The sequence below is a fragment of the Indicator indicator genome, chromosome Z, assembly GCF_027791375.1.
Source record: "Indicator indicator isolate 239-I01 chromosome Z, UM_Iind_1.1, whole genome shotgun sequence".
Lineage (NCBI taxonomy): Eukaryota > Metazoa > Chordata > Aves > Piciformes > Indicatoridae > Indicator > Indicator indicator.
Window position 1 is genome coordinate 56,994,335 of NC_072053.1, and position 17,372 is coordinate 57,011,706.

General features: G+C 38.7%; 1 protein-coding gene across 1 annotated transcript in view; it reads right to left on the minus strand.

Annotated features, from left to right (window-relative positions):
- Positions 1–12,898: 12,898 nt before the first annotated feature.
- Positions 12,899–17,372, minus strand: part of MFSD14B (major facilitator superfamily domain containing 14B) — a 31,537-nt gene continuing 27,063 nt past the window's right edge. The window contains exons 11-12 of the mRNA XM_054398272.1: positions 16,178–16,335; positions 12,899–14,288 (exon numbers count right to left, since the gene is read on the minus strand). Coding sequence (XP_054254247.1) covers positions 14,085–14,288; positions 16,178–16,335 — 362 coding nt within the window. The 3' untranslated portion in view covers positions 12,899–14,084. The remainder of the gene's footprint in view (positions 14,289–16,177; positions 16,336–17,372) is intronic.

Genomic DNA, 17,372 nt, shown 5'->3' on the forward strand with positions numbered 1-17,372 from the left:
GAAAGGGAGCCGCCCACTGTAGCCGCTCCGCAGCCTGTATTAGGGCAAAGCACCCAGGATTTCCCCGAGGGAAAGAGAGAGCAAAGGGTAGCCTCTCCATCGAAGTTAAGGCAATGACTGTACCATTATAATTTAAATGGAAAGCAGTCGCCGAAAGAAGTGGCAGTCAGCTCACTTCGAGCCGAGACGAGGGGGGAAGCATTGCGTCACCGCACCCCCACCGAAACCTGCCTACGGGAAAGGCCCTCGATCGCAAGGGCCAACTACCAAAAGGACCTGGCCCTGCTGAGCCGATCCTCCAGTCAGGGAGCCAGCCCCTCCCTGCAGACCATGGGAGGACAAAGAAGCCAACTACCCCTTCCTGCAGACCGTGGAAGGAGAAAGCGAGCCTTGCCCCCCCACACAGAGCTGGGAGGCAGAAAGAAAGTTGCCGCCCGAACGGGGCCAGCCTCAGGCAGAAAGCAGATACCCAGCGAGCCCACGTGATCCAGCAATTTGTCTCGCTGCATAGAAAGAATGTCTCTTTCATGTGTATAACATTCAGTAACATTCTATTCAAAGCGCCCGCGCATAGCCGCATGATATTTCCAGCTTAACCTGCCTCGTGACAACATTATAAATATCTCTATACCTAGCTAGCAGCCGCAAGTGACTTGTCGAGTCTCCATCTAGTGGACAAGCGGCGGAACTGCACCCTTTTGTTCCCTTAATTAGAAATTGACTGTAAATATTATAATTGGGTATAATTGTAAATATTAAATCAGTTATGGTCTATATTACTACAACCATGCATCCGAATCAATATATATAAAGTAATTAATTGAATATTCATAATAATAAATAACAATTTTCATAACTCATATTTTCATAATTCATAATTAATAATCACCATCCTCCATCCCTATTCCCCCTCTCCACGACAGGGCTGACCCCAAAGGACCTGGCCCCGGACCCAGCCCCATCACAAAGGACCACTCCCCCGGACTGGCCCTGCTGGGCCCACCCTGTTCAGGGAAGCCACCAATCGGCGGAAAGTCACCGCTCCCATGGGAAGGGAAAGCAAGCGTCACCCCACCTGCGGAGGCAGGAGGAGAAAGAAAGCCACCACCTGGATGGACCAGCCATGGGCAGACAGCCGACAGACAACTGACAGACAGAGAGCAGCCAGCGTAACCCAGCAAGTTGCTTTGCTACAAAGACAGACTGAATGTATCTTTCCATGTGTGCAACATTCAGTAACATTCTATTCAAAGTGCCTGCGCATAGCCGCGTGATATTTCAGATTAACTTGCCTCTTGATAACATTATATATATATCTCTGTACATAGTTAACAGCCGCCAAGCATCTTGTCAAGTCTCTATCTAGTGGACAAGCAGCAGAACTGCACCCTTCGTTCCCTTAATTAGAAATTGATTCTGTAAATATTATAATTGGGTCAAATTGTATATACTAAACCAGTTACGGAATATATTTTTACAACCATGCATCAGGATCAATATATATAAAGGTGATTAATCCATTATTAATGATTTTAATAATTAATAAATGACAATTTTCATAATTCGTATTTCATAATTAACAATCAACCTTCATCCCTAATCACCACAACTGTTTAAGGTCCTTCCAGCCTCACTGTGCAAAGCTTTCCCTACTCATTTACTTACATTCTGACTTCAGCAGGACTACTCATCATTATTATAAGGATTATCCCTCAAGGATGTATCTGTCAATAAAGGCACAGAGCTACAACTGAGAACTCCTCCTAAACTCAGAATCCTTTAAAGTCATCCACTACCTGTAATGGAAACCCTTAATTATGAAGTGTCTTTGAAAAGGGGAGAGAAGCCAGATTTCACTTTTTACCATCCAAGAAAATTAAAGCAAGAACAGGAAAATTTGTTTCCTTCATGCTTCATATGCACTAGCAACTTGCTTCAGAGTAGTTTTGAAGCACTTCCCTTAATTGTCTCTATTTAGCAGTCTTTTTTCTCAGAGTGGTTTTCCTGTGCACTGAACAGATCCCTTAGGCCTTGTAGGAGGTCTCTCTGCCACAAGAACATCCAGTCAGCCCTTAAACCTTTGTCCTTTGGGTATCTCCAAAACAAATGTGTGGTGAAGACTTCTGGTACAGGGAACCACCCAGGTGTGATTCAAAGTAAATTCCCTGAACCATCACTGTAAAGGGACACAGAAGTCCAGGTTCAGCCTTGGGCTGCTGATCCCCTTCTATTGTGCAAATGATCTTCTAAAAGTTTTGAGTAAACACAAGTCCAAAACCATGTTACACTGCTAGTAACCACTAAAAAATGTAGATCTTCAAATAGACAAAAACATTGTTTCTTAGCAGATTATTTGATTAGCTTCAACAGTGTCTGGTACTGTGGATGGCATTGCTAAGCCTCCAAAGGCACAAGCAGATTTGCTGTCAAGCAGTGAGGCCAGTAATTCCAGATGAGACATTGCCATCCCCACAAATGCCCAGGGATGACTGGACTAACCATCACAGCGCACTTGGAAGATCACCTCATTCAGGCTTCTCAGAATCTCCTTAAACATTTGCAACGTATCCAGGCAGTGGTATCAGTGCCCCAGATAAATTATCCTCCAGCCCAAGAATACTCTGTAGTTCCAGCTTCCCTCTTCTGTCAGGCATGCATATGCTTCCTTTTTTATTTTTGTTTTATACTTGGAGCTCTTTTTAATGTAGGCTTCACTTATTCATAGATAACAGCATTCTTAAGTTTTCCTGTAGTTGCATAATTAGTTCTTCTGCCTGAAATAATGGAAAACCCTGAAACCAAACCATTAGAGGACTAGCACTGCCACCATAGAAATTTCCTTCTGACAGTCTTCCTGCTTGGTGGCAAACACAGAGCAAAGCACTTTCCCGTGACTATCCACTGTTAGAGCAGGGTTTTTAATTCATTGCTCTGTTTGTGTGAAGTTAAAGTAGCAAAAGTCAATGCAAGGTGTTATAGAAGAGGAGGGTGATTTCTTTTAATAAAATTATCTTGGATGCACTGTGCCTGCACTATGTACTAACAAGCCCCAAGGGATGCAACTAAGCAGCCTGGCTGGGATCACTTTTGTTCAACATCTACATAGAATCACAGAATGTCTGCAGTTGGAAGGGACCTCCAGAGATCATCAAGTCCAATCCCCTCCCTTTCCCCTCTCCCACCAAGCAGGATCACTTAGGGTAGTCCACATAGGAATGCATCCAGTTGGGTTTTGAACGTCTCCAAGAGAAGGAGACTCCACAACCCCCCTGGGCAGCCTAGTCCAGTGCCTCATCAACCTCACCGGAAAGAAGTTTCTCCTCATGTTGAGGTGAAATCTTCTGTGTTCAAGTTCGTATCTTTGGTAGACTATGATCCACTGATTGAGGGAGGTGCTTTTTATAATCCTTCAGTGTGGACAGAACTTGGGATCTCTCATCTCGTAAACTTGTCTCGCAGCTTGTAAACCTCAAGCAAAATGCACAAGACTTGTTTTTTGTCTTTTCGTATATGGGTGATCGATGACTTCAGACCTCTCACCTTGACAACAGCAATATTTCTTTTTTTTTTTACTTGCTATATGTACAGCATTCTATATCAATTAACACATGCCATACACATGCCAGACCCTTACTTGGCTGTTTCTAAGGCTTTAACACACAGGTTTGCCTAGATCAGGTTGCACAGGAATGTGTCCAGGCAGGTTCTGAAACTCTCCAGGGAGGTTTAATATTTTTGGTGCAAATCACTATATGTTCTTTAGATTAATTAGCTTAGTATATTTCCATCTGTTTTTCAGTAATTTAGCCATCTAACCCCCGTGCTAGGTTAAGGCCAGCCCAGGAAGGGGATGGGCTGAAAAGAACCTAGTCCCAGGTGGACAGAGATTTGGCCCCCTCCCAGGGGAAGGGGTCCCAAGGTCAAAGTCTATTCCACTCTCACTTCCTATCCAAAAGAATATTTAAGAGGAATCCATTTCCTGCCTTGCTCTCTCCTCCTGCCCTTGTCTCTCTGACATACTGCTGCTGTTAGACACGTGGTTGGGCCTGTTCTACGCTCTTCCAGACTTCTAAGGAACTGCATCTAAAGAGAGTCCATCTTAAATTCAGAGAATTCTTTGCCAGCTGCATTTGTCTATATTTTATTTACCCTTTTTCCTTATACCTTTGTAACCTTCCCTTTACTCAAATGCATTTTATGTTTTGTTAAACTTACATTTTTACTTCCAAATTGATTCAAGACTGTTCTTTTGTAATTTTACCTGTATTTTCTCCTCCTGCCTAATTTGATTAGGGGAGAGGCAACCAAGCTTAAACCACAACACATCAAGGAAGTGCAGTTCCTTTTGTGTCTGGCTACTTTCATTCACAAGTTCATTTAACAACAGCTGACTTGCCAAAGGTATCCCGTTATTTGCACATTTAATTACAATAGAGGAACATGTTCTACTTTCCATCAGCTGCTTCTGCAAACACATTTCTACTGCAGAGAAGGTGAGCATTAATATATATATACAATTCATTTTAGTGAAATATGGACTAATATGTACACAGAAGGCATCTATTTAAGCTTACCAAAACTTTTGCAAGATCTTAACAGACTATGCTGCATTGTGCATGAGTAGATGAGGATTTTCAGTTAAGCACAGAATGCTTTCATGAAACTGATCTCAGATTTCATAGCTGGCACTTCCAAAGAGATGGATACAACAAGAAGCCTTCAGTTTCTCAGTCTGTCCTTTCCTGGGCATTGGTTTATGTAGAAACAGTTCATATGAAGTTTCTAAAGTTCTTTGTGTCCCTCTGAGTTGAAGTGTGATACCAGATACAATTTTTTTTAGCTACTTTGATGGCTTTTTGTTATAATGTAGAAAATTATATTTTCTAAAAGAATAAGAAGGTCTCAGACTAACATCTAAGAGGTATGTGTGATGTTTTAGCCAAGAATTATGCAGTCAAGGCTTGAGTGACTGGCACATACAATCCTCTCAACAGCAGTGCTGTGTCATCCTTTCCTTAGACTATTCTTTTTTATGCAGGACAGAGGTGCACAAGAAAGCATTAAGCTAGCTTTCCTCTGATAAAAAGTCTCCAAACACTGATTCAAGCATTTGCCACTAAGTACTGTCATGTGCCAAGTACTAGAAATCTTCTCAAAAGTTGTGTGGTGAGAAAAGAATTGTCATCTCTAGAAGGAAACATACTGGAGCATGAACAAATAAGCAATGGACATTATGACAGCACTGAAGCTAAGGAAGTGTGTCCTACTGGAATCAGCTGCAAAATGGATGTCTGAGATTTCAGCAGTTGATGTCTCCCAGATATAAAGAACAAGATACCTGAAGCTGTAAGTTTTCATCCAAGGGGATGGAAAAGCTTGTGGAACCAAGCATATAATGGGAAAATGGCTCTCTGAGATGAGGCTGAAATCTCTTCTTTGAAAGCCAAATTTTTCACTTTTCAGAGATAAAGTTTGGTATGCAAGTTTTCCTACTAGTTTTTGATTCACTGGATTGATTTTAAGAAATCTAGATATGTTTCATATATAACCTTGGCCAAAGACATTGATCAATGGGATGCCAAAAATAATTAATTTCAAAGATAAGTCTTACTACAAGCAAGGAACTTCTAAAGTAAATTATTTTAAGAAAACCTTCTTGCAATCAGTACTAATCTTTATTGTGTCAACCTCCAGGTTAAGCCTGCTCATATGAGATTTTTACCAGCTTTAAAAACTCAGTAGGTTAAAGAAGGCAAGCAGCTTTCTATCCTTCTCTTTCATCAGTAAATCAGCTATCTCAAATGCACTTTTATTACATTTACTCTACGTTTCTGTTAATCATGTTAGAAATACAACAGCACAAGTTGAAAATCTCTAGTTGAGTTTGGAGTCTTTGTAATTAATAATAATATTTTTTAAAATCCATTTTAAAAGTAATATTTAAAAAATTTACTTCAAAAGGCACACATGGAATCTTTCCTGTTCTGCTTTTACAGTCTCTTTTCAAAATATAACTACATTCAACACTGAATAAAAGCAAACAAATTCAAAGATATTTGCCCTGGGCTCCTTCCACAAACTTAGAGATAAGCTTTTACCTTTGTGTATTTCTTAATAAAATAAAAGACCAAGACCTCAACCAGATGCTTGAGGCACCTGTGCAGAACTTTTTAATATTATTGCTACATGGTAGCTTGACAGTTTTATCCCCCCCTAAGAAATGAGAAAAATAGGGCAAATGGGTTGTTTTTACTACCTTCAGTTATTGCCTAGAGTCATGAGTTTTTTTTCCTTTTGACAGATACTATAATGTCAAGGTACCACCAGCCCACTGTTGATAAGACTCTATCTTATGAAAATGTTTTGCTCATAATATGCCCTCTGACAATTTGACCTTCATCACATTTTCCTTTTCTTTCATTTTCAAGGGCAGCTGGGGTGCTGCTGATTGATTTGATATACAGATAAGTAGTTTCAGAATTATTCTGAAACACTAAAAATTGAACTCTTTGTTTTGATCTTGACATTTGTTTCCATAGAATTTGGTTGTTTGTTTTTTTTTTTTTAATCTGGATTTTTAATTACTCAGTTCCATAATCATTAGGAGTTTTCAGGGTCTTTGCTCCAACATGCCTTCATGTTTGAAAAGTTTAACTCACTGGCAGGGAAAGACAGTTACTTGAGGGGAAATGGAAACCTGTTGTCCAAACACATTAAATCCTTAACCAGTCAGCTAAGATTAAAAAATGAGCAGCTCTGCAAAAACAGCTTTTTCACCTAAGGAATGCGCGGAGGCCTGACGCTTCTTTCTCAGAGAACAAGCAGAACAAGAACATACAGAATGTAACTTGCTTTAGGTTGCATAGCCAAGTGAATACTTATTTCTCCATCTCTTTTTTTTTTCCCAGTTATTTCTCTCTCAATATTAACTAAAATATTAAAAGTACAGCTTTTATATACTTTTAAAAATAAGGTATTTGAAGTATTATACTAGCACTTAAATTCATGTTTAAAACTTCCTTGGATCACTAACTGCATTGAATTAGAACTCCCATTGCATTTATGCATGAGCACAAAGCATACAGGCTAGAGCGCTAGCTGGATAAGCCTATAGAAGTGTGATGTTTCAGCTACTTAAAGTCACAGATGAAGATAATGATTAAAAAATACATTTCAATTATTATGCAGGTGTAATGAAAAGTAAGATGTCAAGAACAAACCCCTTTGGGGCTTCAAGCAACATGGAAGGATGCTTAAACCTCACTGTTGCTAGAACAATGCTGTCATGTTTTTTTCTTTCACCATTTTTCACAGCAATGTTTGAATCACTTCTGAGAGAAGGCAACTAGTTACCAAACTAGTGTCTGCATACCATGCAATAGAGACCTCCATATATGATTAAGTATCTAACAAAATGGAACTCATCACTTTTAGAAAAGACTGCAGGATTTTGCTTCAAAGCATAAAAATGTGCTTAAAAATACTCTTTATCAAAACTGGGAGGAGAAGGGAAAGAAAAATACTCACCTGTAAGACCAAATCTGTTTCTACAACAGATTTTAGGAAGAAACAGTACCAATCACAGCACAGCTTTTAAGAACATCAATGTTTTGGACATACATAGAAAAGTCATTTGACCTAGCTGATGTTGATTACTTGTTGTTCACTGTCAGTTTTTGTTGCATTATCACTAAATAAGGTTTTAAACCGGAGCAGAGTAGATTTAGATTAGCCATTTGGAAGAATTTCTTTACTGTGAGGGTGGTGAAACTGTTTTCACAGAGAAGTTGAGGACATCTCATCCCTGGAAGTATTTAAGACCAGGTTGGACGAGGCTTTGCACAACCTGGTGTAGTGGGAGATGTCCCTGCTCATGGCAGCAGGGTTGGAGCTAGGTGATCCTGGCCTGCATCAGGCATAGTTTGACCAGCAGGAGCAGGGAGGTCATTGTACCCCTGTACACAGCACTGGTTAGGCCACACCTTGAGTACTGTGTCCAGTTCTGGGCCCCTCAGTTTAGGAAAGATGTTGAATTGCTGGAGCATGTCCAGAGAAGGGCAATGAGGCTGGTGAGAGGCCTTGAGCACAAGCCCTATGAGGAGAGGCTGAGGGAGCTGGGACTGTTTAGCCTGGAGAAGAGAAGGCTCAGGGGAGACCTCATTGCTGTCTACAACTACCTGAAGGGAGGTTGTAGCCAGGAGGGGTTTAGTCTCTTCTCCCAGGCAACCAGCAGCAGAACAAGAGGACACAGTCTCAAGCTGCACCAGGGGAGGTTTAGGCTGGAGGTGAGGAGAAAGTTCTTCACAGAGAGAGTGGTTGGCCATTGGAATGTGCTGCCCAGGGAGGTGGTGGAGTCACCATCCCTGAAGGTGTTCAACCGGGGATTGGACGTGGCACTTGGTGCCATGGTTTAGATAGGCATGAGGGGTAGGGTGACAGGTTGGACTCGATGATCGTTGAGGTCTCTTCCAACCTTCTTGATTCTATTCTATTCCAGCTCAAGCCATTCTGTGATTCTGATTCTGACCTGATTTTTGCTTTGTTCAGATGGAGCAGAGTTAGCAGCATTTTCCTTTCGAGTCTTTATCTTACACAATTATATTGATATATAAGCATTAAGGGACACATAAGGTAGTAATTAACAGACACTTCAGATACAAGCAACTCTCTGAAATCTATCAGCCTAAATTCTCACTTGGGTATGTAATCAGAAGTGGCCATTGTTTCCTGCCAGCACTATCACAGGCTCGAAGAAATACTACGTCTTCAAAATTGTTAGCACCTAGACCAATCAGTTGCATTTACATTACCCAGCTCCATACTTCCCAGGGATTCATCAACTGATCCAGCAATTTAAAATTCAGGAAAGATTTTAATACTTTTGCTTTAACTTTCTTAAGCTGAACAATGTGTAAGATAAGGCACTTTTCTACCAATGCAGAATAGATAGTCTGCAAGGGCCAAAGAGTAGGAATGCTAGGTTTGGGATCTTGAACCTTGTATTCCATCTATTAAGTGTTCTTTTCAAGAACAAATTAAGGCTGTTCTTCTTTTGAGGTAGAGAGAAGACAGATCATCTCCTATATGCAACATTTACTCAAGAAAAAGTGTCCAGAAAATAAAATGTTTTAATATAATCTTAAATACATGAGACTTAGGTCTTTACCTCTACCTTTAGATCAAACTCTGCAACACCAAGCTCCCAAAACACCAGAAAAAAACAGCACACAAATAGAGGACTAGAAATCATGCTTCTTCCCTCAATCATATAAAAATCAGTGTGTTATGCTTGTCTTGTGTTCATCCTAGTTCCCAAATATTTTCTGATAGGAAGTGTCTAAGTTTAGTGAATTAAGCGTGGAAGATCCTGTAAGTATAGGCTTTTGGACCACATCAATAAGAAAGTCTGAGTAGCATAATTTTGGGGGCAACATTAAAATTTATTTTCTTCTCATTAGAAGACACTCTGCTGCCAGTATATATGAGACATTCATTAACACACTTATTTGAACAATCTAAATCTTAGATCAAGCTTTTATTATAATCTCCCAGTATGCTGGGAGATATACTGTAAAAAAAGAGTAGCATCATATTCTTGTGATAAATGCATATATATATCAGCACAAAATGTCTGCACAGAGGAAGAGGAAAAGGAAATTAGTATCCTAAACATAGTTTTCCAGATCTTTCATCTCCTTTTCCTCCTCACCTCCCCTACTTTAGTGGGGGCAAGACTGTATCTGATTTCTCCCAAGAAAAAAGAAGATACATAGCACCAGAACAACTAGAACTTTGTTTCTGTGAATCAGGGAATCACAGCTCAACAAAAATGAAAACCAAGATATGCCATAAAGAAACATTCATTACCTACCTCCTTGAGGAAGTGAGGCACTGTGTAGCTGTTATTACATGTACTTATGTGACAATAAAACATGCTTTGGAGCAGTGGTGTCCACATCAGGGGGTAAACATACTGGGAGTGTGCAAGGCAATGTGCTGGAGCACAGGAAGAAAATTCTAGAACTTCTGTTTTCTTTTTGTCTAAAAAAGTAGAAATCAAGGTTAATTAGCATTTGTCTTGACACAGGCACCATCATTTGGACTGTATGTCAGATTTACATGTGTCCTGTAAACAGTACAACAGGTATCCCTGGGGAAGAGTTGGCACTTCCCAGGGCAGAGGGAAGTTGACACTGGTTGTCTTAATCACTCATTCACTTACTGTGTATTGTGACATACTGCAGATTACATGGGCCCAGTTAAGTGATCTATGGACTATATTATCTAGTTGTAAGGAAATTAGCGGCTTAAAAAGATTACTGAAAATCGAACCTGGATAATACTAATAATACAAGCACACAGAGGTTGCAGAGCTGACACTTCTGCTCTTAGTAAGAGGCCTTAGTCAACCACATTGCATGGTAATATCAATGACAATCTAATCACATTTGACAAAAATTTGGAGAGAAAAATGTAAAACTATCATAAGTACTTGATAAGTACTTGAAATATTAATTTACATCCACTACCACTAACAGTGGTTTAAGTGCAAACAGTGGTTTAAGTGCATATTGTGCCTTCAGGCATCAGCTAAGAACAGTATGAAGCCATCAGGATTAGAAGGTTTTAAAACTAAGTATCCAGGACACAAAGACAAACCTTTACAAGTTTTTTCAGCAATATTTAAAATTATGTTATATTTAATGGAGGACTTTACAAAATTTAATAGAAAATATTGTTAAATATTTGGGGAAAAAGACAAAAAAAAAACAGTTTAGAACAATTTATGGGGTGTGGGAGGTTTGATGAAAGTACAGTTCCTAACTTGTCTCAGTTTGTGGTTTTTGCCAGACTTTTAAAAATTATAAAATACATGAAAAACAACTTTTTTGTCAGTCACTATAGAAAATATGTACTCAACAAGATATATTCTCAACAGGAAACAGTTCATTTAATTAAAATAATGCTTTATTGAAAAACTGTATAAGCTGCTTTGACTGGAAAAAAATTTTAAAAAAAAGGATTCTATGATAAGCAATAGTGAAGTTCATTTACTGGGTCACATGAATGCAACAAATACATTTGAGCCAGACATGCACAAAGTGCTACAAGATGTCATCCATGTGATTAATTTTATTTGAAAAGATCTTTCTGGATCAGAATCTTCTCAATACTTTGGAAAGAGATGGGGACTGAACATGAAAGTCTTCTGTACCACAGAAGTTCAGAGTTTAGAAGAGTTGTAGAAGGTGAGTGCATTTTTCTCTCACAAAAAGACAAACAAGTGTTCCAAATGGACTGACCTTTTCTGTGATGAAAAGGGCCTGTCAGTACTATGCTACCTAGGCCGATATTTTAGAAAAATAAAAACATTTAATCTGTCTCTTCAAGGTAAAGGTGACATTTTAACAGGGGGTGAGAAAGTAACTGCTTTTTAAAAGAAACTCTTATAGACAGAGCATTTTCAGGACTGAAGTTCAGAAATGGAAATGTCTGCAACATCATGTGATCTTGTTGCAAAAAACAGTGCAAAGGTGTAATCTATAAAAATTATCGTACCTGTATATTGAAACTTGGAAAAAATATAACAATTTTCTGACCTGTTTTAAAAACTTCCAAATAAAGTGTTTTAGTAGCTATTCAATCCATTTCTTGGGGAAAAAGAAAAAAAGGAAAAAATTCAAGACATTCCAGTTAACTTGCAAGAATTACTGATAGACATTGTATCTAACTGGATTCCCCAGAACAAGATACGGACCTATTGGAGCAGGTTCAAGGAAGTGTCACAAAGATGACCAGAGATATGGAACACCTCTCCCATATGAAGTCAGGCTGAGAAAGCTGGTTTTGTGCAGCCTGGAGAGGGGGGGTCTTATAATACAGGGCCCATAATAATAACAGGACAAGGAACAACAGTTTTAAACTGAAAAACATAAGTTCAATTCAGACATGAGGATGAAAACTTTTATGATGAAGTGTAGAGTCTTGCACCTGGGAACACATAACCCAGGAACACAGCTCAGATTGGGAGCCACTTGGCTTGAGAGGAGCACTGTGGAGACAGACCTGGGGGTCTTGGCAGACAAGAGGCTAAATATGAGTGAACAGTGGCAGAGAAAGCCAACAGCATGTTGAGTTGTATTAATAAGACTATCACAAGCAGGGACAAAGATGTCACTCTCCCACTCTACTCAGCGCTGGTCAGGCTGTACCTTGAGTACTGTGTACAGTTTTGGTCCCTGCTATACAAGGATGTGGACAGGTTGGAAAAGGTTCAGAGAACAGCCACAAGAATGATCAGAAGACTGGAAGGCCGGTCACAGGAAGGAAGACTGAGAGAACTGGGTTTGTTCAGCTTTGAGAAGACAAGTTGACAGAACGAGGGGACACAGTCTCAAGCTGTGCCAGGGGAAGTTTAGACTGAATGGTAGGAAGAAATTCTTCACAGAAAGAGTGATTGGCCATTGGAATGGGCTGCCCAGGGAGGTGGTAGAATCATCATCCCTGGAAGTGTTTAAAATAAGACTGGATGAGGCACTTAGTGCCATGATTTAGTTGATTAGATGGTGTTGGGTGATAGGTTGGACTAGATATCTTGAAGGTTTTTTCCAACCTGGTTAATTCTGTGATTCTGTAATAATGAACTTGGAAGAACACACACTTACACATGAAACCTGGAAAACTTAAGATGTAGGTTTATTATGCATTAGGAAGCTTATTAACTTAAAAACCAAACTGCATAGTACAAAAGGTTTGTTATCTCTGCCCAATGTGGAACAAGTTTCAAAATATATATTTTTAAAAATTTGTTCAGTTAATACACAATCCTTTTAAAAAATTGTATATCTGTCAGTACCTTCATTATATTTATAAATACATGATTTATACAGCATCCCATTTGGAAAAATTAGAACTCCTTACAAATATCTACATATATTGCATACATATAAAACATTCAATAGGGATATTTCATTAAAATTGGGTTTCATGGTTCATTTACACTGCAGTAAAATACATATAAAACTGTATTTTTCATAAAATGTCTTTAAAAATCAGCACATTTGTAGCCATTCATAATGTCTTTAAAGCATCCCCCACAAAGGAAATTTGTTACGAATACATCCATGAGACTCAGCAGGCAAGACAGTGGCTAGGAAGGCTAAATATGATTAAAAATTGGACACTAAGTAGCAGTTAAGGCAGGAGTGAAAACAATTAATAGGAGAGATTATTTCATATGGCAGATAAAGTCACAAAATGCAATAAATATACATAATTTTTGATGTAAAATACTCTGGCACCCAGTTTTTCTTGCTTCAGAAGTATCACATTTCTGACACTGCTGATATTATAATTAAAATTCTACTTTTTATCAGCAAAACCTTAATGTGACCAGTGCTTTCAGGTGCCACCTGGATTTGCGTAAACTACTGAGAACTGATGGTTCTGAAATGTGGGTTTAAGACTTCACTATGACCTTCATTTATGGATAATGACTGTCATGTGTGATCACATACCCTCAGAAGTCACTTCTGTTTCATCATTGCTTTCTGGCAACTACTGGACTTCCCATTATTATATACTGAGAAGGTATCTTTATGAAATTTAATTACTTTTACTGATAATCACTATTTCAGATACTAGGACAATATAGATGGGTCCCTCTCACATTGTGAGAACTACACGTGGCATATATGCAGACAAAAGGCATACAAAATGCAAAACAGTGGTGGCAGAAACTCCTGCCTCAAACCTGATTATTTTGCATACAACTTTGGGAACTAAACCATCAAACTTTTTAAAAATAAATCCATGATGTCTGCCTATTTGGGCTGCTATTCAATACTAGGATTTGAGTTAGTATTTGCAGTCCAATATTGGGTAGAATCACACCTGTGACCTGCCCTGTTAAATGAACCCTCCTGCAAGTATAGTATCAGCCTCAAGTACTGTACAGCATGTGACCTTCTCTTGTACATAGCTGCCTTCCTTTCAGAAGCCAGGTACTCTGTACAGCCCACTGAGCTTCCAGAGATGCAGTTTAGTGCATGAATTTGTTCCATAGTCTCCTCAGAAGTTAGCCTTCATACACTGCTATCTTGCAGCAATGGTTCTATGTCCTCTTCATTACTTTGGTCTAGATTGTTACTCAGAGTATTGCTGATATTGTTGCTGCATCTTCTGATACTGCTGGCTTTGCTGTGCTCTGGAATAAATAAGGCAACTAGAAAAGCCAGAAGAACAATGCATGCTCCAGCCAGGAAGGGTGGACCAGGAATGATTGCTCTCTGTGGGGAAACAAGCACATGAAAGGATTCGTGAAGTTGTAAACATGGAGAACTGTACCATTAATTGTAAATTCCGTTAAGTTTATGAAAACTGCACATGTGCACTGCAACATGCCTTTTCCACATCTTAAGTCCCTGAGAATTCCTCACTTGATCAAGACACTGATCCAAGCAACAGAAACATGCACAAAACTCTCAGTGGACAAAAAGACTGCCTAGCAGATGAGACATGCTGATTAATGCTGCCTTTTAAGACTCTTCTGAAAATTTAATAGGATATGATTTCAAAATCCAGAAGTACAAATATTCAGTAAATCTTTAACTGCACTTTTTCCACTTGCTTCCACAGCTGACATACTTTAGAATCTTTAGCTGAATAAACAAGCATCCATGAAAACTAATACATGAGTGATGAAAGCAATAGCACAATATGCAGTACATCCACTTCTCATTGCAGAGAGAGATTGCTGGCATGTATGACAGCTTTATAATTGGAGTTATTCTCTCTTGTTTCTAAGTGGTTTATTTTACAACTTAACTTACCTACATTTTATACCAACAATTAAAACAAGAACTAGAAAGATTGTAAGCCTGATTTTAAACCAGTTAAGTTTGAAACAAAATGCTACCAAGGAATCTAGTTATTTTCTTTTTTTTTTTAATCTAAAACTAACTTTTCTGTACATTTGTCAACTAAAACTAAACAAAAATCAGAAGATGAAGAGATGATAGTCTCTCTGAAAAGTTCTTTCTTAGCATATTGAAAAAGCCATGGAATTGTAGCTGAACAGGTCAGAACAATCAAGCTAAAACAAAAAAAAAAAGAGTCTGTAAGATTTTCCAAACTCCAGTAGGCCAGTATTTGATGTTCTGGAAGCCAAGTAAGAAAGAACACAGCACACAAAAATGCAGATCTGAAACAAAGATAGAAAGGATAAAGAAAAGACAGAAGGGAGATCCAAAGAAATGTTGTATAGATTGATGCACTCAAAGAGCTGTGATCAATGGCGCGGTGTTCAGAGGGAGAGCTGTGACAAGTGGAGTCCCTCAGTGATCAGTACTGGGTCTGCTGTTGTTTAACACCTATGAGGACTGCCTAAGGGAGCTGGGTTTGTTCAGCCTGGAGAAGAGAAGGCTTGGGGAAGACATTATAGCGGCCTTTTTCATACGGGCAGGTGGTGATAGGACAATGGGCAATGGTTTTAAACTAGATCAGGTTACATTTACATATCAAGAAGAACTTTTTTACTATGAGGGAAATGGGATGCCCAGTTCTTTACTGAAACAGGATGCCCACAGAAGTTGTGGACACCTTATCCCTGGAAGTGTTTAAGACCAGGCTGGATGAAGCTTTGATCAGCCTGGTCTAGTCAGAGGTGTCCCTGCCCATGGCAGGGGGATTGGAACTAGATGATCATTAAGGTCTCTTCCAACCCAACCCCTTCTATGACTTCACTGCTCCTTCTAAATTTTCATAGAGGTAAGGAAAGGCAAATAATACCATTGTTTCTGTGATTGAAAACAAACAAAAAATGTATCTCAACTGTTTATTGATTAACTGCCTAGATGAATAATTAAGCTATCAAAGATAAACAGGTTAAGATTTACTAAGTTAACAGAAATTACCTTCTTACTATCAAAATGTCATGTTTTGCTGTAATTCAGAATTACAGCTGTGTTTTGAGCAGATTTACATCACAAGAAGTTAACTGGTTCCATTACAATATTGAAACTAATGCTGCCATTACTGTAAATCGAAATAATTATTATCTTAATAATTCAGTAAAGCTGACAAGTGAGAATTAAGTCATTCACAGATTAGATATCGAGACTGAGTTTTACCTCTATTAGTTCTACACTGTGAACCTCACACCAAAGTCTAAACTTACCTCATCACTGGGATCTTGCATTGTTTTTTTTCCAGAAGTCTGATCAGGTGGCAATTCATTGAGCTCCACATGAAAGAGAAAGAAAATGAAGCCATAGAGTGCTGGTCCCAAGCCATTGCACAGACCTCTTACTCCAGTTATTATTCCTTGGACAACACCTAATGAAGAAAAAAAAAAAAATTAGGATTTTTTTTAATCAAGAATCAAACACTTATAGCCAACAGGTCTCTCTGGGTGAATTCTAATGGCTGTTCAAAAGTAACACATCTCACATTAACTACTGTGATTTTTAAAATTACACTGAAGACAGCTTCACTGGATTAAAATAATCTGCATGACCACATGACCATAGTTCTGTCACTGTAGTAGCATGCTACTGGAAGTGATAGAGGTTTTGGATATAAGCAACTAAATTTGCATGCACGTCTGATTTTCTGTAAGGGTGTACCCTCACCCAAAGCCTACAATGAAGAAAGCAGACATTAAGTGTGGCACCTGCTCAGTTTACTTTCAAGTGAAATTCAGAGTAATATATCTGTGTTAAGTGTTGTTATTGGAAAAACACCCACAAACTGTAAGATTTTTTTCCTTACCAGTCTTTACTTAAGTATTTACTTACCAGGATTTACTTAAGTACAAATTAAATTACTCAGGGCAGTAAACCCATCAGAACTGCAATAAATTAACAATAGTGGATTGGCTGTTCTGTTTCAACATCATCGAGTGACTGGGACAACAGTCTGACAAACTTACAGCTTAAGATTCTACAGAATGGTATTTTTTACATGATTAGTGGTCTGCACATTCCCTTCTCTCTTATGCAGTAACTTATAAAATGAAAGGAAAGAAAAGGAAAGCTGTCCACACTTTTTGTTTACAGCTTGACATGGAAACTTCCAAACTTCATGCCACTAGGTGGCCAAACTTGACTCGAGAAACAATTTTATGTCTGAGCTATTAAGAGCAGTTTCCTCTATGTAAAAGGAAAGATCAAAGAATTTTGTCAGCTTAGCAGAACTATTCATTTCATGACATAAATAGAAAACAATTATTCTAAAACTCCTTTAAATGTGTGTTAAAAACAAAAATGGGATAGAGGGGAATGATAAAAAGTGAAGTAAAATGATGCCTTTTGCATTTTGAAACTCACAGAAATCCACCTTCTAGAACTGCACCTCATTTATACCCACCATGT